General features: G+C 36.8%; 4 protein-coding genes across 4 annotated transcripts; 1 reads left to right on the top strand and 3 right to left on the bottom strand.

The window, feature by feature from the left end:
* The first annotated feature begins 2546 nt into the window (after nt 1-2546).
* On the top strand, nt 2547-9705 carry LOC145584131 (calcium-dependent protein kinase 20-like). Its single transcript, XM_081641050.1, has 7 exons — nt 2547-3184; nt 4866-5009; nt 5102-5254; nt 7092-7207; nt 7966-8133; nt 9099-9323; nt 9456-9705. Exons 1-7 carry the CDS (start codon nt 2662-2664, stop codon nt 9549-9551), a joined length of 1425 nt encoding a protein of 474 aa, XP_081497176.1. The 5' UTR covers nt 2547-2661; the 3' UTR covers nt 9552-9705.
* A 1379-nt stretch (nt 9706-11084) lies between these two features.
* Nucleotides 11085-12536, bottom strand: LOC145570138 (F-box/LRR-repeat protein 13-like). The gene has a single exon (XM_081629146.1). The coding sequence runs from the start codon at nt 12534-12536 to the stop codon at nt 11085-11087; it is 1452 nt and encodes a 483-aa protein (XP_081485272.1).
* Nucleotides 12537-13367: 831 nt separating this feature from the next.
* Nucleotides 13368-14804, bottom strand: LOC145570132 (putative F-box/FBD/LRR-repeat protein At1g78760). The gene has a single exon (XM_081629136.1). The coding sequence runs from the start codon at nt 14802-14804 to the stop codon at nt 13368-13370; it is 1437 nt and encodes a 478-aa protein (XP_081485262.1).
* A 3730-nt stretch (nt 14805-18534) lies between these two features.
* On the bottom strand, nt 18535-19440 carry LOC145570096 (uncharacterized). The gene has a single exon (XM_081629091.1). It carries the CDS (start codon nt 19438-19440, stop codon nt 18535-18537), a length of 906 nt encoding a protein of 301 aa, XP_081485217.1.
* Between the last annotated feature and the right edge of the window lie 2202 nt (nt 19441-21642).

The raw sequence follows: 21642 nt of genomic DNA, 5'->3' as shown, positions 1-21642 counted from the left end.
CAAAACAACTATATGTTCTTTACTGAACAACTTTATGTTCATTCCGCCTTTTTTAAAAGAAAATCGGATGCATGGAGCACGGTGCATCCGCCTCCATGATAAAAATTTCAGTTCACCTATCCAAAATCGGATTAAAACCTGTGCGTTTTCTGAGTGGCTGGATAACACACCCGAGCAACTCCTAACTAAGTAGCCCTTTATCGATCGAGTAACCCTTAACCAAGTAACTCCTACTGATTAAGTAACCTTGGCCACACGATATAGTTAGTCACATATAAATTTTTGTGATGAACTAATAATGCATTTCAATACTCCGTATTTAACTATTTTTTCAAAACAAATTCTCAACTGAAACAAATTACTTATTATTCAATATCAGCTTACAATATAGAATGATATATAGAGTATAAATTAAATAGTGTGATCCCCATATGTTCCTTGTCGATTATTCAATTCATATCCATCGATTATTCGATTCAAGGTTAGGGGTGTCCGTTCGATTTTCGATTTGGATTTAGTCCAAATCCGATCCAATTCGAAATATAATTCGGTTTTCAATTTTTAAATCTGATTTGATCCGATTTCTCTCCCAGTCCAATCTAATCCGATCGATCCGAATTGAAATTCGGTTATTTGGATCCGATCCAAAAATCCGAATTATAATATATTATATTTTAGCGCCTGATACTATTAAAAAAAAACAAGCTTTAATATAAATACAAGTCTTCAAAATCATGATTAAAATAAATAGTTCAACAGCAAGTCATTAATTAATTAATACAAAGTCTCCTTAATTAATTTTATATAGTAGTAAGTATTTGAACTAAACTTTATAAAACAAAGAAATCCATATTTATACAAGCTTAATTTTACAATTCGGTTTGGATTGGATCCAATTAGGGTCAATCCGATCCAATTCGAAAATTTGAATTTTCAAAAAATTTCAATCCGATCTAATCCGATTTAAAATTCGGATCCGACCTGAATTGATAATTCATTGGCCTCAACCATAGAACTCTCTTATAGATTTCTCATACTACTAGAAAAGGCCCAACCGAATCAATAACACAAGCACATAGTAAGGCAAGGTTAAAAAATATGTCCTCAATCTCACCCTTTTGTAATTACCCACCAATATTTAGAGGTGATCAAATTTTGGGTTGATTAGGCCTTAACATAAGATATCTTACTTAAACATGTAAAAAAAAAAAGAATTAGCTTGAATTAAATTGGAACTTTTCGGTTTTTTCGTGTTGAGTTTGAATTTTTAATTAAAAACATGTTTTTGGACTTGCCAAACTTGCTTCGAGATAAGACTAGCAGGTTGGACCGTTGATTTTTTAGCACCTTTACCAACATCTACAACATTAGAAATTGGCTTACAAACACCATAATTTTGAATGTCAACCTCTTTTTGAACAATTTCATCCATAACTTAAAAGAGAGAAATGCATGCAAACAGAAACTGGTATAGATTTAGGGTTTACAAATAAATCCAAGTAACAAATAAAAAGAATAGATGCACATTATTTTTTGATTTTTATTTAATTATTATTATGTACAACGTTATATATATAATTAAAAGTGAAAATTACTTTCCTCAAATCAAAAATTAAAAAAATGAAAATTATCGTGTATGACATACTCCGTAGCTAATAAAAATTTGAACTTAAAAAAAACAACGGGACAATTTTACCTGACGGTAGAGAGTATTAAATTTATCTACCATCTTTATTTTTTTGTTTGAATTTTCATTTTCAGCTAAAAATCTTTTATTACAAAAACTTTTGTATACATCCGGTTTACACTAATATTAGTGTAGATCGAGCAGTATAGGGGTAACTTTAAGCCAATTTAGGGTAACATTTTGCCTTTTTTTGGGTAACTTGGAACATAATATGATTTTTTTTATAAATCGAATAAGAAAAGTTTTATAAGAGTGATAAAATTACTTTCAATCACTAATAATTGAATTTTAGTCATTTAAAATGTGATTCTTTACCAATAAAACGTAGATTATTTTTATTTGTATTGGGTTACTTTTATATATATTAAGGTAACTTTTATTCATTTTAAGGGTAACTTTTGATCACTTTAAGAGAGATTTAAAATGGATGTACAATAATTATTGTACACCCGATTTTTTTTAAAGTTTGTGTTTTTATTATTATTAATTTTTTTTGGACAAAAAACAAAGTCATTATTGAACAATTTCCACTTTTTCTTCCTAAAAAATAATTTATTTTAAAGATTTTTAACCATACCCAATTAATTTAATTATTTAATTAAATAATCATTTTCCGGATGGGGAACACAAGCTCAGGCCCCACAACAACTAAATCTAGTTTTTTCGATTCTGTTACCGCCGCCGTGTGGCGTCCCCGTGCAACGGAAAACACCCTTCCTCCTCCCACCATCACCACCACCGACAAAAACTCCGACACCAACCTCAACACCGACAAAAATCCCGACAATAACAACATTAACACCGACCAAATCTCCGACATTAACAACCTTAACAATGATCTCATCCAAAACTCCGACAATAACAACAATGTCAATAAGGAAATTACCAATCCACCCTCCCCGAAAACACCCACAACCACCGACAAGAAACCACCACCACCACCCCCACCCCAGCACGTGCGGCGGATTTCCAACATGGGGTTACAACTAGAATCTGTTCTCGGTCGTAAAACCGGCAACCTTAAAGACACCTACATTCTCGGTCGGAAACTCGGTCAGGGTCAATTCGGTACCACCTTCATGTGCGTAGAGAGGAGCACAGGTAAAGAATTTGCGTGTAAATCGATTGCGAAACGAAAGCTAACATCTATGGAGGACATCGAGGATGTAAGGAGGGAAATTCAGATCATGCATCATTTAGCAGGGAATCCTAATGTGATAAACATTGTGGCTGCGTACGAGGATGTCGTGGCGGTCCATGTGGTTATGGACTTGTGTGCGGGTGGAGAGCTTTTCGATAGGATCATACAACGTGGACATTATTCGGAACGAAAGGCGGCTGAGTTGGCTAGGGTTATTGTTGGGGTTGTTGAGGCTTGTCATTCTTTAGGGGTTTTGCATAGAGATTTGAAGCCTGAGAATTTTTTGTTTGTTAATAATGATGAGGACTCTGCTTTGAAGACTATTGATTTTGGTCTCTCTGTGTTTTTTAAACCAGGTATTTTGATGCAGTGTTGGATTACATTATTGTAGTTTGATTGGGTGGATCGGGTCCACAATAATCTTATTGTGCATCCATGCATAAAAAATACCTTCTTGTGTTTGAGGAAGCCTCAATTAATCTCCTCTGACAACTTTATTCATTTGTTTCTGTGCCATTTTATTATTTCACTTTTATTAATTTGAAAATAAAAATAGAACAACATATTGTGCGAGGAGATAAATTTCTATGTTTATCTCATAGATTGAATTTTCCACTTGTGTTTTGGTGGAGATTATTTTAGTGTTTAAGTTAGTTTTGGTATTACAAATTTGCTTAGCGTAAATGTTATAATTTGGGTTTGTTTGATGATAGTGTTGTGTCATTGTAATAGGGATAGAGTAGCTCATAGAATACCCCATAGCAGTTTGGGGAGTGATTCGAGTGATTGGTCTTGTGTGGACAGGGTCTGCAATAAAACATCCATGCATAAAAAATCCTTTTTAAGTTTGAATGGAGATTTTGTAGTGATCTATGCTGGTTTTGAAATTATAAATATGTCAAATTTATTGTTATGATTTGGTGTTGTATACTAATATTGCCATGGTATTGGAATGAAGTATGGGCTATATGAAATGCATGGCATTTGGCAGTGATCCTACATTAAAATGGCTCTTGGATCAATCCAAATAGTTTATAACTTTATATATAATGTTATAACGAGTGTTTATTGAAGTAAATGGCTTTTGCACTTTCTCATGATATTAACTAGAGTAGGCCTTGCATAAGACAAGGCTTTGGTGAGATGGGGGTGGCTTTCTGTGGGATACAGGGTGTGACCTTTGTGACTGACTTAATGGAATAAAGGGTAGCTTTTTATAGAATATGGGGTTATTGGGATCATCATATGTATGAGTCTGTAAATGTAACAACGGGGAATGTAGGAACTAGCTTGATCATCTAGTTTTTGAGAGTTGTTGTGAACTATGAAGCCACTTCTGAAGTTCTGGTATATACTTTTGTCACCAAAAGACCTTGATTACTGATTCTTGGGACCTTGTATAGGAACTACCCATTGTTTCCCGTAGTCATCACCTTGACACTAGCACAATGAGCTTTTGTTTTTCCATAAATTTACATTTGAGCATATGTCTATTGATTGTTGGTTATAAAGGACATGGATTTGACTCTTCAGTGGTCATAGCAATGTGCCTCACCATCAATGTCATTCTTTCTTTGTCTATGAGTATGTTCGACGTTCTGTCTTCCTAAATTATTAGTATTGATTATTGGGCTACCATACTCGCAGCAACTTATCAGGCAAAGTTTCCAAACCCCATTCCATCTTGTTGTAGTCTCATAGTTAGCTTTGCTAAGACATGAATGTTGCTTAGTAGAATCAGTTTTCTTTTTTGCTTATTTAACATGGCGTAAATTTGATGATTGCTATAATGTGATCTGTATACATTGAAGAAAAGGATTTGAAAGGAAGTACTTGTTCTTTTACAAGTTCTTGATAAAAATGGTAGTCAAGATGTCTTTGTTTGGTGGAATATTCTACACTAAATGATATCCCTTTAAACTGTGCATGTCGGACCCCCTTCCTTGTGTGGGAGCCCCTTTAGCTACCATGGGTTAGTGATTTGATGGTCAACTTAGTTTATGATGTGAAATATCTAATTAAAGGTTTATGATGCAGGTGAAACATTTACAGATGTAGTGGGAAGTCCATACTATGTGGCACCTGAAGTTTTACGGAAATTTTATGGTCAAGAATGTGATGTTTGGAGTGCTGGTGTGATCATCTATATATTGCTTAGTGGTGTGCCCCCATTCTGGGATGGTTGGTATTCAGCTAAACCTACTTCTAGTTCTATATATGCTTACCTGCATTGCATTTGGCTCACTTGGTGCACTTCTTTGTATTTGGTTCAGAAACGGAGCAAGGAATATTTGAGCAAGTTATGAAAGGTGATCTTGATTTTATATCTGAACCATGGCCTAGTATCTCCGACAGCGCTAAGGACCTGATGAAAAAAATGCTTGTAAGGGACCCTAAGAAGCGGCTGACAGCTCATCAAGTTCTTTGTGAGTATTATGATTTACAATGCTAAAATCTCTTGTTTAAAATTGGTGCCTATGCTCATGTCAAATTATAAAATTTACACAAAAAATGTGCTAGTCCTGACCATTCACAAAGCTAAAGATAATTCTTTGCAATAAGCAGTTAATTCACCAACAGTTGAATAGGTACACAGAAAAATTCTGTAGTCTGTATTATGAACTGGTCATAAAAACCGGAAGTAAAGAAAATGTTCAAATTAAACTAAACTAGTGATTTGGTTTGTACCTCACTTAGTTTCATGCGCTAACATAGGCAGACTTTGTTTTTGGTTGTAGTAAGCATTTACTCTCAGCAATAATGAATGAACCTATTGTCAGCTTTTCTCTCTGAAAAACATGGTAGCAGCAGATCCATGGATTGTGCATCCATGGAAATATCTTGGTGGACAGACTATAAGGTGTAATTGAGAATCTGGATTGTGCATCTTCTAGACTTTATTATATTTTATATGGATCTTACCGTTGTTTACTTCAAACTACTCTCTTCTTTTCTTGTTAATAAAATGTTTTTATATCTTATCTTTATTACTTTCATTTGTCTCTGTTATTCGGTGTGAGAAGATTTCAGAATTTATTGCTCCATCAAATAAACGTGACACATTTTATTGTTTTGCATCAGTTATGAATATAATTATGTTTCCAATATAAATGTTTGTGAATCAAATATTTGCTGGTTACATCTTTCTCTGTTATTTGATGGTCATAGTTGACTATAGAAATTCTGGCTGTTGGTTACTCGTTTGTCTCAGGTGTAGGTTTTTCGCTTTACTGGAGAAATTCTTAATTGTTTAGCTATATGATTTTCCACCCATTGTCTAGATCTTGCCAAGGTGCATGTTCTTGATGAAAATTTCATTATCACTATGTGGCCAATAAGATAGCTGCCTTACAAGGCCCTCTTGATTTAAATAACTCATCTGACTGTTATGGTAAATAGTCTGTACACTTTTCTAACATCTCCTTTACCTATTAACCATGGCAATTAAATAGTTTAATTACTCTCAATAATGCCTTTACTCTATTGTCTTGCATCTGTAGATTCAAAATCATCTTGTTACCTATAAGAATCGGATAAATTCCTGCCTAGTGAGTCAGGACTGTTTTCGCTGTTTCCTGTGTGTTTTAAGCAGTATTTAGAGATTTTTCTATTTCCTAATCCTCATTGCATCTCAGTCTTTTGGATCTGGTGGTTTGGTTAAGACATCATACTTGTGTAGTTGTGTTGTTTGTCTCTCTGTATGTAATCTTGCTATATTCCAGTCTTTACTCCTTAAACCTTGTTTGTCTTTCCATATTATTGCTTGAGTCCAGTGATTTTGTCTATACATGTATCAATGTAGACATTATTGATCACACTAATCCTGTTAATATTTATCATTATGTCAATTAAACAAAAACAAAAAAAAAATAAAATAAAAAAATAAAATAAAAGGGTATCTTCTTACATTTTACATGCCTCAATATGATGATTCAGAATTGAGAAGCGAGGTTACCAAAGGATGAGTAAAATGTGCAAGTTTCTAATCCATAAAATAAAAACAAAGATTAAAAAAAAAAAAAAAATACTAGTCGAGCACTCGAGCAAGATTCACTGCATATAAGATGACTTAGTTTGCTAGTTATCATCTGTACATGTAACCAGCTTGATCACCAGGTGTAATTTATTTATTTATTTTGTCTTGTCTTTGCTGGAGAAAATCTTCTGTAAAGGAATTTAAATTAGTCTAATACGGTGGGTAGTACTATGGTTGATGTTTTTACTTATATAGAGAACTATAATCTTCGAGCTTCTTGTGTACAGGCCATCCTTGGGTTCAGATTGGTGGTGTGGCTCCTGATAAGCCTCTTGACTCTGCTGTTCTTTCTCGTTTGAAACAATTCTCTGCCATGAACAAGCTAAAAAAGATAGCTATAAGGGTATGTTCTGATTATGATTCCAACAGTTCTGCCTGGCTAATTAAAACTGATGTGTCACAAGCTCAAATGGGATTTAGCTCATGGTAATGGTACTATGCATAATGTTAACTGAGCATGTCATGCAAGTCAGCTATCTGAATGACTATACAATATTTTCACTGCATTTGTATGCCAGTAAATCTTGATCATTAACTCAACATTACCATAATGTCTGAAAATGTTCATATTCTTAGCGAGTTAAGGGAAGGGAGTGGCAGTCCTGGCAGACCTTTGAATTTTTACTTCCAATAACAGCAGAGAGAATGTTTCCATCCAAAATATTAACTGAAATGCAACTTACAGCTCCGCAGTGCTTGTAGGGCATGTCATTTGCATTTTTAGATTTAAGTAGCTGCATCAACTTCGGCATTGGAACAGTATTCAGGCCAATTAGAATATACTCTTCCACAATAAGTTCCTCCTTTCCACAAGAGTAAAATCTTTGTAAGACTAATGTAGAAGTAGTATTTGGACATCATTAATCTATACATATAGCTAATTCAGAGAAAACATGAAAAATTAACATGAACGGATGAACCTCAACATCTGGTAGTACGTATAACATCATAATAGGGTATAGTCTTACAGAACTACCAAGCCCATAAAGATGAGGTATTGTTGGTATCATATTCATATGTCAATACAAAATAACCACAAAGGAATATTTTCACTGAATTATTCTTCTCCAATATGGGCTTAATTCATAATCATCTTTGCAGGTTATTGCAGAGAACCTTTCTGAAGACGAGATTGCAGGTCTGAAAGAAATGTTTAAAATGATAGACACTGATAATAGTGGACATATTACCCTTGAGGAGCTGAAAAAGGGATTGGAAAAAGTTGGTGGCAATCTCAAGGATTCTGAAATCGTTGGGTTAATGCAAGCAGTAAGTTGTGCTAAATTTAGATTTACACATAATCAGCTCTTTATTGTCTTTCTTTTCCTTCTCCAATCATTGTTATTGGCTATGTTAAATGAAAACGTCCATTTTCTGTCTACATTTGAATGCCTGCTAACAAACATAGATTGTTAGATTCCACTCTATTCATACTGGTTTTGTAACATCATCTAAAAGCTGAAATCTGAAGTGATTGGCTAATGGATTATGTGTTAATTAAAGAAGATGCTTAAATCAGCGAAGGATACAGCATGTAGTTATAGGCGGGGAAATCCTATTTTAACTAAATGATTGTCCATAGAAAGCCTCAGGCAGACCAATCATTGCTGCACAGTGCATATGCATTAAACCCTTTGGCGTGACCAAAACCTAGGCCCTGACATTTCCTATCGTGTACACTGTCAACATAATTGTTTTGTATATGTAATGGCAATCCACTAGGTAGAGTGGGTTAGTTTGTTGCGGCTTGGAGATGAAAATAAGCTTCTAGAGAACATTGCCAATATCGTGTTGTCAACATGCTTCTGAAATGTTCTTAATCCCTGGTTATTTAGTTTGATGAAAATCCCACATGGCCACATGGGTCTGGGGTTCATACATATGCAATCCTACCTAAATAGTTAGTCATCATTGGGCCCACATTTAAAAAAAAAAACTGTTGATTTAGTTACAAAAATGCCACTAGATAAACGTTTTTTGTTTATCATGAAGATAAACTTGTATTCAATAAATACATTGCGAGTTAAAGAGAACGGATAATGTTACAATTACTTAAATTTCCCAGAAGATTGAGAGCATTATGTCATATTATTATCTGAAAACATTATAGTTCAAGTTTCATGCTATGCAACTTGACATGGAGCAAATATATGACTACGGTGGTATGTAGGACTATGGTAAAGATGGCTTACATGCCTATTTCAGAACCAAAATTAATTCTTTTCTTATTGCAGGCGGATGTTGACAACAGCGGCACAATAGATTATGGCGAGTTTCTGGCTGCAATGCTCCATCTAAATAAAGTTCAGAAGGAGGATCACCTTTTTGCCGCATTTTCATACTTTGATAAAGATGGGAGTGGCTATATCACTCCGGATGAGCTCCAGCAGGCTTGTGAGCAGTTCGGTTTGGGAGATGTGCACTTGGATGAGATGATCCGTGAGGTTGATCAGGATAATGTAAAGTCTTAATCATCCCTTTGCATATGTTTATCTCTCCCATTTGGCAATATGAAGGAAAATATCGCGTAGTTATTCATATTGTCTTAAAGTCTAAGAGATATCTGATAATAAATTTCTCATGCATCGCAGGACGGACTCATTGACTACAGTGAATTTGTGGCAATGATGCAAGACACTGGTTTTTCCATTAAGGGAAAGGGATTGGCTCATTTGAAAATTGGCTAGCTCTCAAATCCTGATCCTGGTAAAATAAAAAAGTTGCTTTACATATATATCATGTAGCTTCTTGGAAAATTGTTTTGTTGATTTTCGTAACGGCACTTCAAGTACGGAGTGTGTTTTTGTTGTAAATCTCAATTCCAAACGTTTGTAGAGAGAACAAGGAAGGATGAGCAAGGAATAGTTCAATTTTGCTTAGATTCTAATGTAATTATCACAAGCTGACTTGGTTTTTCACGTTTTTCGTTCGTAGTCTTTGATTCTTTTTTGTCAGCTAGAAATTTGCTGTAGACTCAAATTCATAACAATTAGTCTCAAATCTTAACATTAAGACCACTTTGATCTTTCACATGCAAGTTCAAATGTGGGTTAAGACAACAATGTAGTTGTAGAGAAGTTACTTGTTACATTCTCTAATTCTGGATTATATGATAAATAAGTGATATTTAGCTCTGTTCTAGTTTTCGTTTGTCAATGTGAGGCTCTGATCCCCTTGTAGTATGGTTGGAAATACCGACTATTAGCCCCTCGGAATCGTTTTAAGCTGAACCTAAACAAAAGGGAGTGTGGCAACCTAGATTCAAACTCATAATACCTACATTCAGTTCATCAGATCCAAGCATCAAGAATACATCTAAGAGTACTGCAGTAAGGACTACAGAAAATGAGAATTTTTACTTCTCATTGGAATAGATAGGGAGCACAAAATGACAATTGAGTAACATCTAAAAAATAAGATAGAAAGATGGGCAAACTGAAATTCAACCCTGACTTCCCATTCATAGTTCATTCAGATAATTCGCGTCCAAGATTATTCATCTGACTAGGAAGTATTCCATCTTCGAAGTCGTTGCTCGGTACATTACATAAATAGAAACCATGAAATACCTCTTAAATCGATCTCTGTAACAGAACAAAGTTCTAAATCTGAGATAAATTACAACATACTAGCTCAAATTTCTTACAATTGGGACATAATCGGGAACATAAAGAACTTCACATTTCATACAGAACATAGAAATACATTGTAGAGCAGATGATAATATCTTACAGAAAAACGACTAGCATTTAGAAATTACAACAATACTTAACCTTGACATCCATTCAAAATTCATTCAGACAATTGACGGCCAAAATAATTAACTATACTAGGTCCAACATCTAAATTAGGGGTCGTTGCTTTGATTATATAGTGACCTTCAAACTCGATCTCACAAGCTGATGATCTCATCGAAAGATTAAACAATGTTCTACAGAACATATACTCCCTCCATAGCTGATCCTTTTCTCCATCATCATCTTCGAGGTTGTCGAGGTTGTCAACCATTACACGAAGTTGCTCCAACACATTTGCATTCTTCGAAATGTACTTAACGAACCTTACATCACTCTCATCCCCTGTAAGTTCCGAAATTTCTATATACTGGAGCTTCCTCAACAAACATACCGGTATTAGAACACTCTCATTCTCAATCTCCTTAGTATATTTTGTCAAGATGAGGCGCGTCAAATTGTGAAAAACCGGCCTCACTTTAACACTCATATATCGAAAGCAGTTGAATAATTAACTATACTAGGTCCAACATCTAAATTAGGGGTCGTTGCTTTGATTATATAGTGACCTTCAAACTCGATCTCACAAGCTGATGATCTCATCGAAAGATTAAACAATGTTCTACAGAACATATACTCCCTCCATAGCTGATCCTTTTCTCCATCATCATCTTCGAGGTTGTCGAGGTTGTCAACCATTACACGAAGTTGCTCCAACACATTTGCATTCTTCGAAATGTACTTAACGAACCTTACATCACTCTCATCCCCTGTAAGTTCCGAAATTTCTATATACTGGAGCTTCCTCAACAAACATACCGGTATTAGAACACTCTCATTCTCAATCTCCTTAGTATATTTTGTCAAGATGAGGCGCGTCAAATTGTGAAAAACCGGCCTCACTTTAACACTCATATATCGAAAGCAGTTGAATATAGTAAGATCATCATACAAGTCAAGGGAGTTTATGCTAGAAATTCCTTGAATAAAGTATGATAAAACACTCACAGAATCAGTTTCGCCTTTACTGGTAGAATGCCGAAAGCTGATGTTTGCATTTTGTAATCTACATGGATGATTCACAAAGCTGTAACAGGCCAAACTACTGCCAATTACAATGTCTTTCAGCCGAGGTGCATCGATCATAAACCTGCTACGCCACGATGTTCCAGACATACTCGCCTTAAAGTACCTCAAGTTAGGAGCACATATATCCATGACAAATTCATCACATGACCATTTTAATATCAAAGTCAAATTTTCCAAAATCGGGCAGGATTTAAGTAATGTGATGATTGTTCTAATGAATGTAGTATTCAGAACAGGAAGATGAATTTCAAGCTTCTTCAAATTAGGAAGAGTAATAATTCGATTTTCAGGCAAATTAAAACGAAAATTTCCACGAAATTCAAGTTCAATTAAAGAATGACAATCAAATATGCAAATGGGAAGTGGGATTAAAGGTAGATTAGAATCAAATTCCACTTTCACCAAGATTTCTTTCGCGTTTCGGGTGCAAACCTGTTGAAACCAGGACTGCAAAAGCGAAGAGCAGAATTCCCTATCATCATCTTCACAGTACAATTGAAGTTGGAAGGTGGTGATGTCAGGGGAGGTAACTTGCCGGAGAATTAGATCAACAATGGTTAGGAATTTGTGACGACCGCCAGAGTATGGAGTAAAGGATCCCCGTGAGAACTGAAAGTAGCGGAGGATGAGGCGGGTGACGAATTGGGACCAGAGACCGCGCCATCGACGAGATAAGACGGAAGTGGTGGCAGCCAAATGAAGGGGTAGGCGAGAGAGAATGTTGCCCAAAAGGAAGTTTGGGAGAGTGCTTAATCTGTCTACTTCGCCGTTGCCGCGGCTGCTGCCATTGTTAGTGGTATCACATGGATACAATCTTCTCTTCTTGCCATTGTTGACGCTGTTTTCCATTGGTAATTTTGAGTTTGTGAGAGTTAGACAAGCGAGTGAGAAAAAAAAAAGAAAAGAATTGAGGATAAATGACAGATAAAAAAGGTGATGATTACTATTGACTCAATACTAATGTTTTTGGAAAAATGGTAATAAATGATTTTTTTAGCGGGAAATTGTAACAGTTGTGTTGTTTTTTGCGGGAAAATGGTAACTATAAATAAAACAAATGGAGGGAAATTGCAACAGTTGTGTTATTTTTGGCGGGAAAATGGTTGTTGCTCAAGCTTTATAGTGTAATGTGGTGAACAGTTTTCTTTTCTCAGACATTTGTAAAGTTATCTTCAAACATAAAGTCCATGACTATTACTTCAACTTGTCAACTGTCAAGCAACTACTCTCCCCAGCATCTATGATCAATGTATTCCTAATTACTATGAATGCCAATTTTGACATAAATTTTAAAATGATCTAAAGTGTAAAGTGAAAAGCAATTTCATGAAACAGAAGGAGTAGAAATTTGTCGTGATAATGTAAGAGATATGTATTACTCCTTTCATCTCAAAATAATTGACACATTTAACTTTTTAATATTACTAACATAGGCTACAAACTTTGATCAATTGGAAATCAACATTTATGGTATGATATTAAACCAGAACTAGCCACTGAGAATATTAATACAGAGAGAGCAAAGTTTATAATATTAGCCATTCCATGAGAGTTACAATAACAGGCAAAAGACTGATAAGGGTTACAAGCTCTTTGGACATTGTAAAATCTCAAGGGAAAAGCTTACATGAATTACTCCCTACAAAAGATGAGCTGAAACATACAATTCAGGTGTACAAATTAAGACCCCCATAGACTCCATTCAAGTCGACAAGCAATCGATCCATGCCTATAATCATTGCTCGATGAATCTACAAAACTACCAGAGAACTTAATATCACAAGTTGAGGATTTCCTAGGAAGCTCAAACAATTCCTTACAAAAGTTCAACTCCCACCAGAGTTGATCTTGTTCACTTCCTCCAAGGTATTCAACAGTGGGAACATCAACCAAAATCTCCTCTAAAACTTCTGCATTCGAAAGAATGTAGTTGAGTAACCACATATCATTTTCATCACCCTTAAGATCGTCTAATTTCATCCACTTAACCTTAGCTAACAAACAAGCAGGAATTGGAGCATCCGAGAACATCACTTGGTGTAGTGAAGGATGGATCAAGCAAATCCGTGTCAGATTATGAAAGGTTTTCCAAACATTGGCCACTACATAGTTGATCGGATTGAACATTCTAAGGCCACCCACTATGTGAATGCTCCCAACACAAGATATCTCTTGAAGAAGTTTCGCTAAGTGGCTAAGATAATCATTTCCAACCTCGAAAGTAGAACTATCAAAATCTAGTTTAGCGTGGAGTAATGTGTTTCGATTGTTAGCAAACTGGTAACACGCTAACCAGCCACCTAGCGAAACACGTTCCAATTTCGGGGCATCAATCACAACTTTGCAATGTTTCCAATTTCCAGTATTTCCTCTCAAAATCACAACCAAAGACTTCAAATTCAGAGCAGATACATTCATAGTATCCGCATTCTCAACCCAAGGCAATCGCAAATCTAAAGACTCCAACAACGGGCAAGATTTAGTAAGTTTACCAATCAAATAAGGTGCGATGTCGACAGAATCTAACACCAGAGATTTTAAATTAGGAAGATGAATAGCTAAACTATCAGATAACACACAAGCAAAAGGTCCCCTTAATTCGAGTTTCGACAAATTAACGCTCTGATAAACACAAACAGGTACGGGAAATCGAGGCATACCAGTATCAAAAACATCAACCTTAAGTTGATTGACAAATCTACTGCAAAAGAGAGTAATCCACGAAACAATAAACCTTTGAGTAGTCTCAAATTCTTCATCCATAAAAGGATGTTCGATACGAAGATTGAAGGTGTTGATTTTGGGGGACGAACATTGGCGGAGAATGTGGTCGACGGTGGTGGAGACATTGGAAAAGCAGTCATCCTCAGAAATTAGCGATTCGAAATCGTCGTAGTCGATTTCAAGGTGGGTGACCTGGGTCCAGAGGTAACGCCACCGGCGGGATAAGACGGAGGTGGCGACGGCGGAAGGGATGCCGAGAAGTGAGAGGATGTCGGTGAGAATGGAGTCTGGGAGAGAACTTAATCGGTCTTCATTTTCTGAGTCTCCGCCATTGTTGTCTTTAATGGAGCTCAATTTCTGCTTTTTTGAGCTACTCTCTTGGTGTTCTGCCATTTATGTGATTCTCAAGTGAATTGTAAACAGTGAATTGTAAATTGCTGTAATAATGCTAATTTGGGATTTTTTTTTTTTAATGACATTATTTTAAAAAACATAGTGCACAGTAACATTATTGTAAAGTAGCCCAAATTAGGCAAGTTGTGCTCTATCCATTTGGGCTTCATGTGAGTACCTTTTATGCTTTTATAAAAATATAAAATAGGACTCAGTTCACCTTAACAAAATAATATTAAGTAAAAATAACGGCAATAATTTCAAATTAATAAAAATAAGTTCAATTCAGTTCAAATAATTTAAATTCAATAAAAATCAGTAATTTAAAATAAAAAATATATAATAGAAAATCATAACCAAAGGGCCCAATTTTTTTTTTTTTAAAGTATTAAAATAAAATCTGGAAACTTCTTCTTAGCTATCTTTTTTTTTTTTGATGCAAACGAGGAGCTAAGCCCCGGAAAAGAAAATTACAAAAAAAGAACTAAACAGAAATAAAACGTGGCCACGCCACCCCAACAATATCATCATGGATAATACGTCCTAGCTCGAGAGGAGGGAATTGAATCAACTCGATATTGTTGTTCTGGGTGACCCCTTGATTAGCAATCCAGTTTGCGGCCCGATTTGCTTCTCTATAAACATGAAGGACTTGAACTTGCCAATTAGTTTCTTCAATGAGCCTCTTGCACTGCCGAATTATGTGATAACCTTGGCCTCTATAAACTTCATTATTGTTCAATGCTGTAACAACAAGCTGGCTATCCACTTGAACTTGTAACTTAGCAGCATTCATTCTTATTCTACAGCCTTGAGCTCCGCCATAAACGCATTGCAATGACCATTTTTTATGGAGAAAGCATGCAACATTCTTCCTGTATGGTCTCGGATTAATCCCCCACTACCAGCAGGACTAGGGGCACCCCTCGCAGCCCCATCCGTGTTCAAAGCTAGCCATCCAATAGGAGGTGCCCTCCATCTAATAAGAATCTCTTCTCTGGTTCGATCATTTGGAGATATAGCAGGGTTACTCTCTCCTAGAACACGCCACACTTCTTCAAATCTTGCAAGAAGGAATTGATTTATATCTATAGGAATTTCTTGCGGCCTATATATCGAAAGCCACAAGATTCCTCCATCTCCAAATCCACCACAAAGTAATGGAGAAGTAAGTTGGCCAAAGTTCAGGTGACTGATCACTGCGAGTTTGGGATTTGATATTTTTGCTTACCCATTGCTTTAGATTACCCTGGTAAAAGGTTGGAGCCACAGCTGGTCCACCAACCTGACGCCAGACCTCCTTTGCAGTTTGGCAATCTCGTAATACATGTAATGTAGTCTCCTCCGAGTTAGCACATGTCTTGCACCAAGGGGAGTTAGTGAGATTGCGCTTAACTATATTAGCATTGGTCATTATCCTATCATGCATTGCCAGAAAGACTTTAGCGCGTTGTTGCACTTTTAATCTCCAGATTAAATTCCAGGTGCCATCATCACCTATATCATCATCTCTTCGAATGATTCTCATTGCAGACTTTATTGAGAATTTACCCTTCGTTCCTCCACCCCAATACATGAGATCACCAATATCATTGTCCTTTCGCAAAGCATGTGCCTCAATCAATCTGAGAATATCCGCGGGGAGTAATTCAGCGAACTCATCCCACTTCCATCCAACCTCCTCATCCCAAAGTTCTTCTACGGTTGCTCCGTCCAGATGGTCTGGAATAGGACTTGTAGCAACATTCCTCAATGGACTCGGCATTGCCCAGTTATGATCCCAAAAAAGGGTGGACGTACCATTGCCAACAACAACTCTTGAGCCTTGAGAAATATAGCTTGCATTTTCTGATATACCCCTCCAGACGTTGGACATATTAGTCTTAGGTTCGAACATATCAATGTCACACCTCCCCTTACAGTATTTAGCTCGTAGAACCCATCCCATAAAGCATTAGGCTCGGTTAGGACACGCCATCCTAATTTCATTAAAAACGCTGAATTTATTTGTCTAGCCGATCGGATTCCCAATCCACCTTGGTCTTTTGTTCTTTGCAAAAAATCCCATGAGATTAGATGGATTTTCCTGTGCTCATCATCACCACCCCAAATAAAACGTCTAATTTTTTTTATCAATGTCATCACAAATTGATCTGGGGATCTTAGCTGTTTGCATTGCATATGAGCTCATTGTAGTCAAGGTAGTCTTAGCCAGTGTAATTCTTCCAGCCAAAGAAATATATTTAGACTTCCACCCTGCAAGTCTACGATCAATCTTTTCACATAAATAGGCAAAAGTGTCCTTAGTCACTCTACTAGTGAGAGTAGGCATTCCAAGGTACGTACCCAAATCATCAGTTTCATCAATACCCAAGGCATGACATATTTCTATAGTTTTATCCATAGGCATATTTTGAGAGAAATATACTCTTGATTTCGGGTAACTGACCTTTTGTCCGGAAGCACTACAAAAGATAGCTAGACATTCTTGAATAATCACTGCTTGTTCTACAGTGGCTTCCGCAAATAAAATTACATCATCTGCAAAGCAAAGGTTGGAGAGTTTCGGTCCGTTTCTACTAGCATAAATCGGTTTCCATCTTTCACCAATAATTGATTCCTTTATTAGTTGATTCAAACGCTCCATGCATAAAACAAAAATATAAGGAGAGAGAGGATCCCCTTGCCTGATTCCACGCCCCGGTTTGAAAGCTTGTGTAGGTTCTCCATTCCACAAAACCTTCATAGAAGGGGTAGTAATGCACTCCATAATAAGGTCAATCAACAAAGGAGGAAGAAGGATTTCATAGAGGGTGTCTCTGATAAAATCCCAACGAAGTCTGTCGTATGCCTTTTCAAAATCAATTTTAATCGCCATTAGACCCTTTCCTCCTTTTTTCTGTCTCATGGTGTGAATAACCTCTTGCACAATAACTATGTTGTCAGTAATTTGTCTTCCGGGCACAAAACTAGTCTGAGTACAAGAGGTTAGATGGGGCATCATAGGCTTAATTCTGTTAACTATAGTCTTTGTAATAATTTTGTAAGCCACATTGCAAAGGCTAATTGGTCTAAATTGTGTAGCTAGTTCCGGAGTATCCACCCTAGGGATGAGCACAGTAAAAGTATCATTTAAATTCTCCAGGAGACCCTTACCATTCAATGCATCAAGAGCAACCTTATAAAAATTTTCTGCCACTATATCCCAATATTTCTGGAAAAATAATGCTTGAAAACCATCCGGGCCCAGGGCTTTCATAGCACCCATTTCAAAGACCACCTTTTCTATCTCACATTTAGCAAAGGGGCGAGACAATAAGTCCCAATCTCTTGTTGTAAACTCCGGAAATACTCCAGTCGGCAGTGATCCAATTGGTTATTGCTCGTCGGCCTCAAACAATTTCTGAAAATATGATACGATATTTTGCTTAATTTGCTCTTTCTCATAAAGCCATTCGCTACTCTCAATTTCTTTAATGGCTGTGATATTATTCCTCCATCTCCTTGTGATAGTACTAAGATGGAAATAAGAAGTATTTCGGTCCCCATCTCGAATCCATTCAACTCCGGATTTTTGGTACCAAAGAAGCTCCTCCTGTTAAAGCACATCATCTAGTTCCTTACGGAGTTTAGACTCGAGTTTGATAAGGTCTCTCGAACGTTGCTCGGCTAAACACTTCTGAACTCCAGCGATTCTAGCGAGTAAATTTCTCTTTTTTAAAAAAAAATGTTATGGAACACATTCTTGTAATTCATCACCCATATTTTTCAGTAAAGGAACAAGAGGGCTCGATTTATCCCATTTTTCCACCATAAAATCTCTAAATCGATCATGATTCAACCAAGCGGCCTGAAATCTGAAGGGTTTGTTGATCGAGGCAGTAGGAGCAAAACCGTTTGGGGATATTAGGATCGGGCAATGGTCCGACTGTACAGCCGGTAGGTTCTTAGCTGTTGCATTGGCGAAACGTAGACTCCACTCCGCATTACACAAAGCTTTATCCAACCGAGCACTGACTCTAGTTTCTATGGTGTTTCCTCTAGCCCATGTATGATTTGGTCCACAAAATTCAATTTCGAGTAAATCCATATCTTCAACCCACTCATTAAACTGAGCAGTACGTCTAGTAGTTTCAGAGCAACTAGAACTACGTTCATGAGCAAACCTAGTGTCATTAAAGTCTTCCGCAATCATCCATGGTTTATTATGAGTTGTTGTAAAATCGTTCAAATCACGCCATAATTCACTTTTCTTAACAGGATCCGGGCTTGCGTAAACTGCAGTGAAATACCACGGTTCTTCACCCACCCTTCGAATATTCATAGTAATGTATTGATTATGCTGATAGATAGGTTCAACAGTAACTAAATCCGGTTTCCAATAAATCCAGATCCCACCACTAAAACCTTGAGCATCTACTCTTGTATGTCCTGTATACCCAAGCACATTGGAGATATGTTCGGCTTGTTGACCACCCATATGGGTTTCTACAAGGGTTAAAACATTCGGCTTATGATTTCTAACAACTTCTCTAAGAGCGCTAATAAAAGCACGACTTCCTGCTCCTTGAACATTCCATACCATGCATGAAATAGATTGAGAGTTTAGGGCTAAATTGGGAATAGTATCTTCCATTAATAAAGGAATAGAAGGTAAAGAACTTACATAGGCACTAGAAATAAGTCTCATAAGACGACTTACTTCATTGGGGATCTTGAGAGTGACTACCAATTCCATTGGCTCCGGAATTGGTTCCATCCACGACTCCATCCTTACTTCCAATACATTCGTCAGGGGGTCTGCTATGCCCAAATACGGAATCTCCATTGGTTGTCCCACGCATAGAATCTTGTCCGTTAAGATCTTCAACTGGACTACATCCGAAGGTGGTGGAAACATGAGTGAGTTCCTTTGGTGTTGCATCTGGATTTTCTGTCTCTACAACCTCTCGAATATCTTCTTGATCTTTTTGAGTAGCTTCTGCCGAGGGGTTATTTTGTGAAAGCTCCTTCTGTGTATTATTTTTGTTAGAAAAATATTTTTTGGCTTCTTTCAAATTCTGCAAATTCGTTATTGGCTCCAGTGGATTGACTTTTCGAGACCCACTTCTTGTAGCTTTGATAGGATCTTTTTTCTTTTGCTGAGAATTATTTCCCAAAATATTTTCCTTATCTTTTTTACCAAAATTAAAGGATTTTGTTTTAGGATAGTTACCAAAATTATTTTGTGAATTATCGCCCAATTTGACCGTGGGAATATTAACCTCACTAGCCGTATGAGAAGATGAGATCAAATCTTTTTCCATACTATCAGTTTCCAAATTTATAGCTCCCGTAAACTTATCTTTGGACACTAAATTCTCTAGAGGAATATCTTCTAGCTCAGCTTGGCCCGCAAGTACCTCAAAACTTGATTTTGTTTCCTCAATACCCCCCCGTGAATTTAGTTTGGGGTTTAGCCAACTGTTGACCTTGGTTTTTGCTTTGATTCTGTCCATCCTGCCCATGGTTCGACCCACCCTTGTCGATTTTTGGGTTGCGTTTACGACCCGGTTTCTTCACGAGCATCCAATCTCCATAGCTGTCAACTTCCTCGGGCTTAGTAATTGGAGCTTTTTGATGCACTCCTACCTCTTGCTGCTGCCTGGCTACTTCATTAACTTGGTCATTAACATGGTCAACTACCATATTATCCGGTTGGATTCTTGAGGCACATTGATCCTTTACATGTCCAAGCATTCCACACTTGTAGCATAACATTTTAATTCCCTCATATTGAATTCTCCAAATACGACCTTTCAGCCAAAATTTAGCTAGCAAGGGTTTGGACAAATCAATTTCCACGCTCAGTCTGGTAAATTGACCTCTTTCTGCATACGCTGTGGACATATCGACACGAATTACTCTGCCAATTTTGGCTCCAACCTTCTTCAAGAATTCTTTATCAAAGTATTCAACTGATAGGTTGGGTATTCTTACCCAAGCAGTCAGTACATTAATCGATGCTTCCTCAGGGATGAAGTTAGGAGTCCATTTGCGAATTGTCAGATACTTATCATCTATTAGCCACGGTCCCTGTGTAAGCACATAAGTATAGTCATCTACGTTGGTAAAACGCGCAATGAAATACTTGCAACCAATATCAGTGAGGATGAGGTCACCCTTCAATTGCCATTTCCTTTTCAATAGTGAGCAAAAACAATTGATCAAGAAATTGGTATCGCTTCATGAGTCCCATATAGCCTAGACTACCATCGAACATACGTATAATCAGTGTATGTTTCCAAGGTTTTCGCATTGCACGCTTTTCCTCTTTTGTGAGAAGAATTACTGGACATCGTTCATTGTCTTCAACCCCTTATGGCACTTCATCATCATCAGAAACATCATCATCCTCAATTTCTATTGGATTTCCTATCTCTGCAGATGCTGCAATTTGAGTATCCCTAAGAAGATCCCTAAAGGACTTAGGATTAATTCCAGGAACAGAGGAGTTTTGAACAGAGTTTTGAAAAAGGGGATTTGAAATGGGGTTTTCCACCTCCATTCCATTCTGATTTTGGTGACCATTAGAGTTTTCAGAATTATTCCCAAAAATTTCATGGGTAATTTTTCTTTTAGGTTTTTTGTTTGAACGCTGCAATTGATCAACCAAATCAGGAGGATTTGGATGAGGATATTATCACTTACAGTCTTACCTTGAGTCGGATTTTCCCTCACAAGGTTAGGTTTCGCAGCAAGCATTTTAGAGAATTCCATCGAGAGTCAATAATCACACGTCCAAGTTAAGTTTGTTATGTTCTTCTTAGCTATCTTTAATGGCAATAGTCAACATACA

Source organism: Chenopodium album, chromosome 2 (assembly GCF_948465745.1).
Source record: "Chenopodium album chromosome 2, dcCheAlbu1.1, whole genome shotgun sequence".
Lineage (NCBI taxonomy): Eukaryota > Viridiplantae > Streptophyta > Magnoliopsida > Caryophyllales > Amaranthaceae > Chenopodium > Chenopodium album.
The sequence above is the reverse complement of the archived record's forward strand: the minus strand, read 5'-3'. Positions and strand labels throughout refer to the sequence as shown.

Bases quoted from the DNA above. Each gene is read 5' to 3' on its own strand.
- LOC145584131 (XM_081641050.1), top strand. From the start codon at position 2,662: ATGGGGTTACAACTAGAATCTGTTCTCGGTCGTAAAACCGGCAACCTT. The intron at 7,208-7,965 runs GTATGTTCTGAT...TCATCTTTGCAG, and splicing joins TAAAAAAGATAGCTATAAGG to GTTATTGCAGAGAACCTTTC. The intron at 9,324-9,455 runs GTAAAGTCTTAA...CATGCATCGCAG, and splicing joins GTGAGGTTGATCAGGATAAT to GACGGACTCATTGACTACAG.
- LOC145570138 (XM_081629146.1), bottom strand. From the start codon at position 12,536: ATGGAAAACAGCGTCAACAATGGCAAGAAGAGAAGATTGTATCCATGT.
- LOC145570132 (XM_081629136.1), bottom strand. From the start codon at position 14,804: ATGGCAGAACACCAAGAGAGTAGCTCAAAAAAGCAGAAATTGAGCTCC.
- LOC145570096 (XM_081629091.1), bottom strand. From the start codon at position 19,440: ATGGAAGATACTATTCCCAATTTAGCCCTAAACTCTCAATCTATTTCA.